Below are 11803 nucleotides of genomic sequence, written 5' to 3' on the forward strand. Positions count from 1 at the left end.
AAACTGACCTTCCTTTGAGCAGATTGAGTTTCTGGAGCATCACATTTGTGGGGTCGATTAAATGCTCAAAATGGCCAGAAAAATGTCTTGACTATATTTTCTATTCATTTTACAACTTATGGTGGTAAATAAAAGTGTGACTTTTCATGGAAAACACAACATTGTCTGGGTGACCCCAAACTTTTGAACGGTAGTGTAATTGCTTGCTCACCACTAACAAATCACAATATTTTGTTCATCCTCATCCAATAATTGTTTATCATGATGTTATGCTCGAGTCATTATTCAGCAAGATCCAGGGTTGTGCAGAAAACAGGGTCTGATAACCAGAAACATCCTCAAAGTGAGCTTGTGATAATAAGACTGTCAGTCTCAACTCATGATGACCAGTGGCACATGACTAAATGAGTTTTTTTAATTTTTTTTAAACGTGTGCACTTAATATAAAACACATAGTCTGGACTAATGCAATATTTTTGTTTTTCACGATGGTCACTATGTCAGATTAAGCAAATATAGTGCCATAAATTCTTGGCATGTCTTGGTCGGGAGACTGGCAACACTACAAGTTTGACCCCGTTCAGTCATCGTTCACGTCCTTGCGTCATGTCAGGGAGGAGGGCCAAGAAATTGTCAATTATTGCTATCAAGGAACACATCATAGAAGCTGTCAAACGAAACAACAAAAAATCCTGACATGCTCAACTTTTTGTCAGGTCATGGGGTGTCCCAGATGCTGTTCTTCGATTATGTCACACTAAAAAGCCTGTTTGTAGTTCCCAACATTATTTGGGCCTGACTTTGGACTTTGTCACAACAACATCATGTCAAAATTGTGTGAATTCTTGGGTTTCAGTCATGTGACTTTTCTTAGTGATTTCACTTCTGGTAAAACAGCTGGTGGTCAAGCAAACCAAAACGGCTGCCGTAGTGCAAACAACTAGCGATAACTTATCAGAGTACACTCGTAATCTAGAAGCCACTGCTTGCTTTAGATATATTCAGAAGATTGCTATGTGCAATGGAATCGACCCCTACAGTCTGGGAAAGAAGGATTTGTCATATGATCTCGAAAACTACCCTTCAGTCAAGTTCCCTGACATCTCGAACTATCTGGTGTTAAAGACATCCTTCTACACCGCAAAACAGATGAAAGCGTGGAAGAGTATGGAGGCTTACAACTTTTTTGTATGTGGCTGGGTAAAGGACCTCGGTATCAAGTTGCTGCTCAATGAATCCTGTATTGTTTTTGCCCATGTAAGTATTTTTTTTAAGCTTTTCGTTCATGTCTTTACAACGAAGTGCTGCAAGTTGAAGTGTAAACAAACAACAGTTCACTTGATTCTCACTTGTGTTGGCTCTTATCTCTCAGGTAAATCATTCACAAAGATCATCAGAAACCCCTTTAAAGACCTGGATCTTAGTTAAACAAGACGGAGAAGTGATCACGGTGCATTGTAACTGTATGGCTGTGGAAGAATTTGGTTGCGACCTTCAGACATATGGACTTTGTGAGGAGTAAACAAAGAAACAGTTGGGTACTTTAGCGCTTCGTGACTAAAAAAATACCATAAAATAATGACACATAGCAAGAAAAGTATTTGGAAAACACTAAGGACATAGCCGAGAGGGAGATACAAACCTTTCACCAAGTGATCACTGCAAACTCGAGCATGCTTCGACTCAGCTTCCTTCGATTTCAGTGAGAGGTTCAAAAGCCACCTTTCTCGACGTCTTTTTGTGAAATCCTGTGTTCGTTCACCCTTTTTTATTAGTTCACGGGGAACCCTGAAGAAACTTTTATCAGTTTCATGGTTTGATTGATTCGAATAACCTAAAACAATGCAAGCGTAAGGCATTTTTCATGCAAACAATGCACCTTCTCCATACAAACACTTTGTCAACTGAGCTTTGGTAGACCACCAGCTGAAGTTTTGAATAACTAATGAGGCGGATGTGACGTCACATGAAACCCAGCAATTTGTCGCGACAACATTGTGTCAAAATGGTGTGAATTCATGTAGTCTCATCCTGGCATAAATTAGCACATTGCAGAGGCAGCAGCAGGAAGTTTTGGATTGGGGGGGCCACGTGTTGCGTGCTGAAGGTGCACCAAATCTAGGGGGGTCTGGGGGTATGGCCACCCAGGAAATTTTTGGAATTTTTAACCCTCTAAAACGCTATGTCCCACATTTTGAGAGGCAAATTTTGGTGGAGTAAGGCTAAGTTTAATGTCTCTATTAGAGTACATTTCATCCATGTATTTTTTTCTATATGAAACAGAACCAATGATACTATAACATAATTACGTCTACTTAGTATACCTGGTATCTACCAGGTATTACCTGCTCAGCTACGGTATGTGGTATAAAGCAAGAGCACAAATAACTGTCTTTCCTTTAGTCTTCAGTGCGAGTAAACAGTCATTCCTTTCTTGGTTTGTGAAATTTGACTTGGGATGTTAAAAAAAAATTTATACTGAAAACTTACCTCATTATCATCAAGCAACTTGGGTGCCTTTGTTGAGCCCAAAAAGTTTGCAATGCATATTTGTCTGAAACTCCTCTTCATGCTGATTTTCAGTGAGTGGTCAGGGCAGCAAGTGAATTCATGTAGATCTAGAGCAGCATAAAGTTTTTGGACTGCTTGTACGCCCTGTGAATGCTATCTAGCCATCCGGACAGGACACGAGTTATCAGTCAGATACAGTACAAATGTAGTGACACTGTAGTGACACCCTTGCTGTCACAGTGTCCCCGCTTTGGCGCGAGTACCCAAGGAGACCAGACATGTCTAGACAGTTGCCACAGCAACAGGTTAATTAGTCCATAGAATATTCATAAATCAGCTTGTCTACTAAAAGTGATGGGTGTTGCAATTCTGCGTCAGCCAAATAAGGAAAATCCTGGAAAGCGGAGGCAATCGGTAGCATCAGGGCCAGGCTGATTCGCATTGGTTTTGGTGCAAATGGGTGCTACTAACCTACAGTACAAAGGGATGCCGCCGGGATGAAGGGACGCAGCGGGATTTAAAGCATATATGCAGAACCATGGCCTCACTTTCGTTTATAAATGCCTTGAGATCTCAAGAATGGCACAGGAATAGTTTTAAGCATTAACAATAAATCTAATATAGTAATTTTTATGATTAAAGTGATTTATATAGGTAGTGGTCCGAGTGAATGACCTTGACGTCCGTAACGTCACAGCAGGAAGGCTATTGGTCTCATCGCCATTTCCACTATACTAAAACACAGAGCTGACTGCAACTCCGATCCTCCATTTTGAGCTAATTTATCGCCATGTCACGTAGATATGTTGCTGCACCCGCTAGCAACACGACAGAAAGTGGATTTATGTTGCATTCATGGTCCAAGAATGTTCAAATTGCAAAGATTTGGATGTGCTTTGCGAGAAGTTCACGGGCACACTGGGCGCCTATGAAGTGGTCTCTCCTCTGCTCTGCACATTTTACTGAAGACTCGTATGAGACCTCTGATCTGTTGAGGAGCGTTGGCTATAAGCCCGTATTGAAAGAGGGTGCAGTATCAACAATTAAGAAAAAGAAAACTATAAGAAAAGGAAAGTATTTATTTTATTTATTTATTTTTTAAAAAGCAAAATTCAGTTGCACCAGTCCTCCCAGAGCTGATAAAGTCCTCCCAGAGCGTGAACCGAGCAGTAATGGCGGAGTACTCAGTATGGAGAAAATGGAGAATGAGTGGATCAGCCGTCTGATGTCTCCGCTGGATATGCTTGCCTCAGCAGCAATATCTCGCCCTTACGTGGAAGAAGCGAATGAACAGATAACTGAACGAACAACTGAAAGTCAGATTGTTTCAAAACAATCAGCCACAAGGTCGGCCTTCAAGAAGCGAGAACACAGACGGGTAAGCTCCGACTCTCATTTGGATAAAAAAACAACACGCCTGCATTTAAATTAATACATGTAACTTGTATTGTGTATTTAAGTTACCGGTACAAGATTATTTAATTTGCTTCAGAATGAGATTGTCTTGGTTCATCTGATTATTTAATTAGCCTTTTACATTTTATCAGTGAAAATGTGGGTGGCACGGTGGTGTAGTGGTTAGCACTGTTGCCTCACAGCAAGAAGGTTCTGGGTTCGAGCCCAGCAGCTGGCAAGAGCCTTTTTGTGTGGAGTTTGCATGTTCTCCGTGTCTGTGTGGGTTTCCCCCACAGTCCAAAGACATGCAGGTTAGGCTAATTGGTGGCTCTAAATTGACCGTGAGTGTGAATGGTTGTTTGTCTGTCTCAGCCCTGTGATAACTTGGCGACTTGTCCAGGGTGTACCCTGCCTCTCACCCATAGTCAGCTGGGATAGGCTCCAGCTTGCCTGCGACCCTGTAGAACAGGATACAGATAATGGATGGATGGACAGTCAAAAATGCATGCATGTACATGTATGTTGCATAAGTTATAACACCTATCCTGTTTTAATGAGAGTCAACCCACAATCAATGAAGTCAAATCAGTCTTAGTTGAGCAAGTCACTAATGGTATTTCTTACTTTCACCATAAATTTTTATTTATATGACGTTGGTCTATAGGACTTTAGGACTGCAGTTGTCATGAACAGTTTTACACTCAAGTTTCCATCAATGAAGAGTTATAACATCAACGAAACTGACTTCATGTTAAAACTGTTAATGTTATAGTCATGTTGTCTGTTGTTGTCTGGGTGAGGATGGGTTCCCTTTTGGGTCTGGTTCCTCTTGAGGTTTCTTCCTTGTGTCGTCTGGGGGAGATTTTCCTTGCTGCCGTCGCCACGGGCTTGCTCATTGGCTATTAGGGATTAGATTAGGGATAAAATTGGCTAATGTCTTGGGTCATTCAGATTCTGTAAAGCTGCTTTGGGACAATGTCTTTTGTTAAAAGCACTATACAAACAAACTTGACTATAGATGTAAAAGGCCTCGGCCTTAAAATCAGTTACCGCAGTGACGGCACGCACTCAGGGCTGGCTGGCTGGCTCAACAGGGTAGCTCGAATGCCAACTTTGCAGTTGATTTTAACTCCATCCATCCATTATCTGTAGCTGCTTATCCTGTCCTACAGGGTCGCAGGCAAGCTGGAGCCTATCCCAGCTGACTGGCTGGGTACACCCTGGACAAGTCGCCAGGTCATCGCAGGGCTAACACATAGACACAGACAACCATTCACGCTCACATTCACACCTATGGTCAATTTAGAGCCACCAATTAGCCTAACCTGCATGCCTTTGGACTGTGGGGGAAACCGGAGCACCCAGAGGAAACCCATGTGAACACGGGGAGAACATGCAAACTCTGCACAGAAAGGCCCTCGCCGGCTGCTGGGCTCGAACCCAGGACCTTCTTGCTGTAAGGCAACAGTGCTAACCACTACACCACCATGCTGCCCCCAATTTTAACTCTCAAAAATATATATAATTTTTATTCCTATTTATGCAGCATAAAAGAGTCAAGGAGGGTGGCACGGTGGTGTAGTGGTTAGCGCTGTCGCCTCACAGCAAGAAGATCTGGGTTCATGGCCAGCGAGGGCCTTTCTGTGTGGAGTTTGCATGTTCTCCCTGTGTCCATGTGGGTTTCCTCCGGGTGCTCCGGTTTCCCCCACAGTCCAAAGACATGCAGGTTAGGTTAACTGGTGACTCTAAATTGACCGTAGGTGTGAATGTGAGTGTGAATGGTTGTCTGTGTCTATGTGTCAGCCCTGTGATGACCTGGCGACTTGTCCAGGGTGTACCCCGCCTTTCGCCCGTAGTCAGCTGGGATAGGCTCCAGCTTGCCTGCGACCCTGTAGACCAGGATAAAGTGGCTAGAGATAATGAGATGAGATTTATGCAGCATAAAAGAGTCAAGGAGGGTGGCACGGTGGTGTAGTGGTTAGCGCTGTCACCTCACAGCAAGAAGGTCCGGGTTCGAGCCCCGTGGCCGGCGAGGGCCTTTCTGTGTGGAGTTTGCATGTTCTCCCCGTGTCCGCATGGGTTTCCTCTGGGTGCTCCGGTTTCCCCCACAGTCCAAAGACATGCAGGTTAGGTTAACTGGTGACTCTAAATTGACCGTAGGTGTGAATGTGAGTGTGAATGGTTGTCTGTGTCTATGTGTCAGCCCTGTGATGACCTGGCGACTTGTCCAGGGTGTACCCCGCCTTTCGCCCGTAGTCAGCTGGGATGGGCTCCAGCTTGCCTGCGACCCTGTAGAACAGGATAAAGTGGCTAGAGATAATGAGATGAGATGAGATGAGATGAGACTCCCATCGTTACGTCGCCCCGCCCCCCGTCGCGCGCGTATACACGCAACGGCGCTAGGACCATGAGATTAAACTGCAGCGCCAAACTCATGTGTGGTTATTTGGCAGAAGAGACTTGAGTCGGCGGCACGCGCTGTCCTCCAGGAAACCCGTTCATCTTATGGGACCAGAGTGCAGATGTGAAACAGACTACCGAAAAATCAGCAAGTGTTAGTGTGGAGTTTGTTTGTTTGTTTTTGGAAACCTGTGACATTTAAGTGGAGACGCATAAAGACGAAATGGGAGGAAACTGCAGAGCTCGAATAGCCGGCGCACTTGAAGACGAAGACGTGATTTGGATGTGAATAGAAAATTTCCTTTTAAGGAGCCATCTCAAGGTTGAAGTTCTTGTAATTACCATTGTTCAAAAATAATTAATTTGCATCCATCCAGGTATTGATTTTTGACCGTGTAATGTCATACAACCCCGTGCGCAAAAGTAGAATAACGGTGACTGGCGCAGCGCGCGCGCGCCTTAATAACAATAATCCATAATTACTATAATAACTATAATTAAGCTGCGAGTTTAAACGGCTTCACATTCATTTCCCAGGAGACTGTTTACCCTGCCGAGGTAACCGACTTCTCAATGCAGGTATCTGTTCGAGCATTTGCACGTCCTGCTTTGTGGTTTGTCAGTCTCATAGTGCAAGTGAAGCTCAGTAAACATGGTGTGTTTTTTCCTTGAATTTAACTCGACCAGTTAGGAGTGCGGAATGATAGTTGGACACCTATTCACCACGTGGAACATAAAAGAAGATGGGAGTTTAGAGTGCTGGGAAACAGGTTTTTCTCTGGGATTTCCATGGAGGCGGTACACAGGGGTCAAATATGAGTCCAGGACACATTGTGAAATAGGAGAGTGTCTAATTTGTCCTCCTGAGGAATGGAATCCTTAAATCAATGATGTAATTATGTAGATTTAGGGATAAACAAAACAACTAAACCATTTTGTATGAATACCTCACTGGAGTGTATCAATGTCCTGAAATCTTTACGATTTGGATACAAGATTATAAAGCACAACCAAGATTAGGAGTTGTCAGTCAGTAGTGCTAAATTAGAGTAAGAACAATATCATTACTGTACTAGTTGCATTTCAGTATTTTAGGTTTGAAATTGTGGTGATCAGACTGACTATCTACATTTTGACATTTATTTTGTAGTCTTTCCTGAACAAAGAAAATACTATTGATGTCATTAAGTCTCCAAGAAGAAAGTATTACCATAGGAGTGAATTGATTGATTGAATTGGTTAATCCCAAATTTAGTACTCAGTTTTTACAATGATTAGTAAAGCGTGCCTGAGACAGCCTTGTAAAATCTTTGCAGCTCTTACTATGTGTAGTATGTAGATGACTGTAATCTTGTCTGAACATGATTCAGTGCATTTTCCATGTGCCTATTATGATGACATGACAGGAGAACTTCTTGTATTTCACTCAAAATATTGAGTTATAAAGGGAGTCTGAAATGAATAAAATGGGAAATGGAGTTATCTTGTCTTTCAGTATGTCATGAATGTACAACCCCGATTCCAAAAAAGTTGGGACAAAGTACAAATTGTAAATAAAAATGGAATGCAATGATGTGGAAGTTTCAAAATTTCATTATCTCATTATCTCTAGCCGCTTTATCCTTCTACAGGGTCGCAGGCAAGCTGGAGCCTATCCCAGCTGACTACGGGCGAAAGGCGGGGTACACCCTGGACAAGTCGCCAGGTCATCACAGGGCTGACACATAGACACAGACAACCATTCACACTCACATTCACACCTACGGTCAATTTAGAGTCACCAGTTAACCTAACCTGCATGTCTTTGGACTGTGGGGGAAACTGGAGCACCCGGAGGAAACCCACGCGGACACGGGGAGAACATGCAAACTCTGCACAGAAAAGCCCTCGCCAGCCACAGGGCTCGAACCCAGGACCTTCTTGCTGTGAGGCGACAGCACTAACCACTACACCACCGTGCCGCCTAGAACATAGATGACATATCAAATGTTTAAACTGAGAAAATGTATCATTTAAAGAGAAAAATTAGGTGATTTTAAATTTCATGACAACAACACATCTCAAAAAAGTTGGGACAAGGCCATGTTTACCACTGTGAGACATCCCCTTTTCTCTTTACAACAGTCTGTAAACGTCTGGGGACTGAGGAGACAAGTTGCTCAAGTTTAGGGATAGGAATGTTAACCCATTCTTGTCTAATGTAGGATTCTAGTTGCTCAACTGTCTTAGGTCTTTTTTGTCGTATCTTCCGTTTTATGATGCGCCAAATGTTTTCTATGGGTGAAAGATCTGGACTGCAGGCTGGCCAGTTCAGTACCCGGACCCTTCTTCTACACAGCCATGATGCTGTAATTGATGCAGTATGTGGTTTGGCATTGTCATGTTGGAAAATGCAAGGTCTTCCCTGAAAGAGACGTCGTCTGGATGGAGCATATGTTGCTCTAGAACCTGGATATACCTTTCAGCATTGATGATGTCTTTCCAGATGTGTAAGCTGCCCATGCCACACGCACTAATGCAACCCCATACCATGAGAGATGCAGGCTTCTGAACTGAGCGCTGATAACAACTTGGGTCGTCCTTCTCCTCTTTAGTCCGAATGACACAACGTCCCTGATTTCCATAAAGAACTTCAAATTTTGATTCGTCTGACCACAGAACAGTTTTCCACTTTGCCACAGTCCATTTTAAATGAGCCTTGGCCCAGAGAAGACGTCTGCGCTTCTGGATCATGTTTAGATACGGTTTCTTCTTTGAACTATAGAGTTTTAGCTGGCAACGGCGGATGGCACGGTGAATTGTGTTCACAGATAATGTTCTCTGGAAATATTCCTGAGCCCATTTTGTGATTTCCAATACAGAAGCATGCCTGTATGTGATGCAGTGCCATCTAAGCGCCCGAAGATCACGGGCACCCAGTATGGTTTTCCGGCCTTGACCCTTACGCACAGAGATTATTCCAGATTCTCTGAATCTTTTGATATTATACACTGTAGATGATGATATGTTCAAACTCTTTGCAATTTTACACTGTCGAACTCCTTTCTGATATTGCTCCACTATTTGTCGGCGCAGAATTAGGGGGATTGGTGATCCTCTTCCCATCTTTACTTCCGAGAGCTGCTGCCACTCCAAGATGCTCTTTTTATACCCAGTCATGTTAATGACCTATTGCCAATTGACCTAATGAGTTGCAATTTGGTCCTCCAGCTGTTTCTTTTTTGTACCTTTAACTTTTCCAGCCTCTTATTGCCCCGTCCCAACTTTTTTGAGATGTGTTGCTGTCATGAAATTTTAAATGAGCCAATATTTGGCATGAAATTTCAAAATATCTCACTTTCGACATTTGATATGTTGTCTATGTTCTGTTGTGAATACAATATCAGTTTTTGAGATTTGTAAATTGTTGCATTCCGTTTTTATTTACAATTTGTACTCTTTCCCAACTTTTTTGGAATCGGAGTTGTATATTCTGATTGTTGGGCAATATTAGAATATTTATTCAATGTAAATCCGTCTCAAAGTTTAAAAGCATACCTCAACCATACACTAAGATAAAAGCTCTACAAGGAATTGTACACAGCAAATTCCTCAGTGTTAAATTAACTCTGAAAGTGTTAATTCGTGTCCAATTGGACCTATATAAACACAGTAGGGTGTTAATTCAATACTGGGGATTTTGCTGTGTAGGTTCCCTATTTGGAGCTACTTTCTAACAGAGAAACTGTCTGTTATAGGGTTCTACATAAAATATGTATGGGTTCCTCTGAAGGGACAACCAAAATGTATTTAGGGGTTCAAGAGTTAACTTCTTTTTTTTTTAAGTGTGTCGCTATCAAGAAAGTATTGTCTATTATAGACATTCAGCACACTAATGAATATTCAAAAAAAAAAACAACCCTAACTTTTAAATTGCTGTAATCATGTTGTAAATTATCTGTCTTTCTCTAATTTCAGGTTCCTGTAATCTCAGCCATGGCCCATTACTGGACATTGGGTTTAGCACATTTCTGTCTTGCTGGTCAGCTCCTCTTACTTCTATTATCAAAGTCTTCTCTGTCAGTGAGAGCACCCACCTATCACTTGCAGAATCCCCACATCCCTTCTCTGGTGCCTCAACCCCCCGTAGTCCTCTCTCGCTCCCGTTTCAGTGCAAAGGCCCAGCTGGACTTTACTACCCACTGCGATGCCAGCTGTTACCACAAGGTAGAAGACATTGACAAAGAACATCTAACTGAGCAGCTGGCTTTTGAAACACTGTATGCCGATGGCTCACGTACACTAACCACTGTCAGTCTGGAAGGTGAAGATAATGACAGCAACATCTTGCCTGTACTGTCCCACAAAAGGAAGCATAAACTCCCATCTTTCCCACACAAAAGAACAAGGAGGCAAATCTATGGTGCAGATGGACGCTTCAACATTCGTGGTGATCATTTCCTGTTGGACTACCCCTTCTCCACAGCCGTACGCATCTCGACAGGCTGCACTGGTGTTCTGGTATCCCAACAGCATGTGCTGACCGCTGCCCATTGTGTACATGATGGAAAAGATTATGTCAAAGGTGCACGCAAGCTCAGAGTGGGCTTCCTCATCCCACCTTCAGCTAATAGCACCAAAGAAGACATGAAAAAGCCCTTGGTGCGCTGGGTAAGGGTGCGGCGGATGCGTGTCCCTAAAGGCTGGATACAAGGACCCCAGGATGTCAGCATGGATTATGACTATGCCCTTCTGGAGCTGCGTTGGCCACATCGCCGCCCCTTTATGCGTCTTGCCGTAGCGCCTTTTGCTAACGATTTGGCGGGAAAACGCATCCATTTCTCTGGGTTTGACAGTGATAGGCCTGGAGAACTTGTGTATCGTTTCTGCTCTGTAGAAGATGAGAGTAATGATCTAATCTACCAGCATTGTGATGCGAGACCTGGGGCCAGTGGCTCTGGGGTGTATGGCCGTGTGTGGGACAGTGTTCTGGAGCGCTGGGAACGCAAAGTGATTGGCATCTTCTCTGGACACCAATGGTTGGAGATCAATGGCGAGAGCCGTGACTACAATGTAGCTGTCCGTTTCACACCACTGAAATTTGCTCAGATCTGTTACTGGGTGCATGGAAACGGAGCAGAGTGTAGTCAGAACTGATTTAGATAAGCATGAGAAGATGGAAGGAAAGGAAAGAAAAACTCATCCATGAACATGGCTTTTACAGTCGGTACTTTTATAGACAAAACTATTACAGTCAAATCAAGATACAGTCCTTTGAAAGAGGTTATCAAATGATTCTCGATTTGATCATCAAAGTTAATCCAAATTGGATCAGATATCATGTTTGCATTAAATTGGGCATTTATTTAAAGAAGTAAAACACTGTTGCCTCTCTATTTTAATATATTCATCTTGGGACTCCTGAGAAAAGAAGCAGAAGGGTGAGGAATTGTGCACTTACAGTGTCTTGCAAAAGTATTCATCCCCCTTGGTGTTTGTCCTGTTTTGTCGTATTACA

At 43.0% G+C, this 11803-nt stretch overlaps 1 protein-coding gene across 2 annotated transcripts; it reads left to right on the forward strand.

Annotated features, from left to right (window-relative positions):
• The first annotated feature begins 6366 nt into the window (after positions 1-6366).
• Positions 6367-11803, forward strand: prss23 (serine protease 23). 2 transcript variants are annotated; one of them, XM_060926935.1, is made up of 2 exons: positions 6367-6628; positions 10264-11803. In XM_060926935.1, exon 2 carries the CDS (start codon positions 10282-10284, stop codon positions 11440-11442), a length of 1161 nt encoding a protein of 386 aa, XP_060782918.1. In that variant the 5' UTR covers positions 6367-6628; positions 10264-10281; the 3' UTR covers positions 11443-11803. The 2 variants fall into 2 exon arrangements, with proteins under 2 accessions (XP_060782918.1, XP_060782919.1); XM_060926936.1 differs by having other exon boundaries at positions 6622-6683.

Source organism: Neoarius graeffei, chromosome 8 (genome assembly GCF_027579695.1).
Source record: "Neoarius graeffei isolate fNeoGra1 chromosome 8, fNeoGra1.pri, whole genome shotgun sequence".
NCBI classification, from domain to species: domain Eukaryota; kingdom Metazoa; phylum Chordata; class Actinopteri; order Siluriformes; family Ariidae; genus Neoarius; species Neoarius graeffei.

Coding starts and splice junctions, on each gene's coding strand:
- prss23 (XM_060926935.1), top strand. CDS start 10,282: ATGGCCCATTACTGGACATTGGGTTTAGCACATTTCTGTCTTGCTGGT.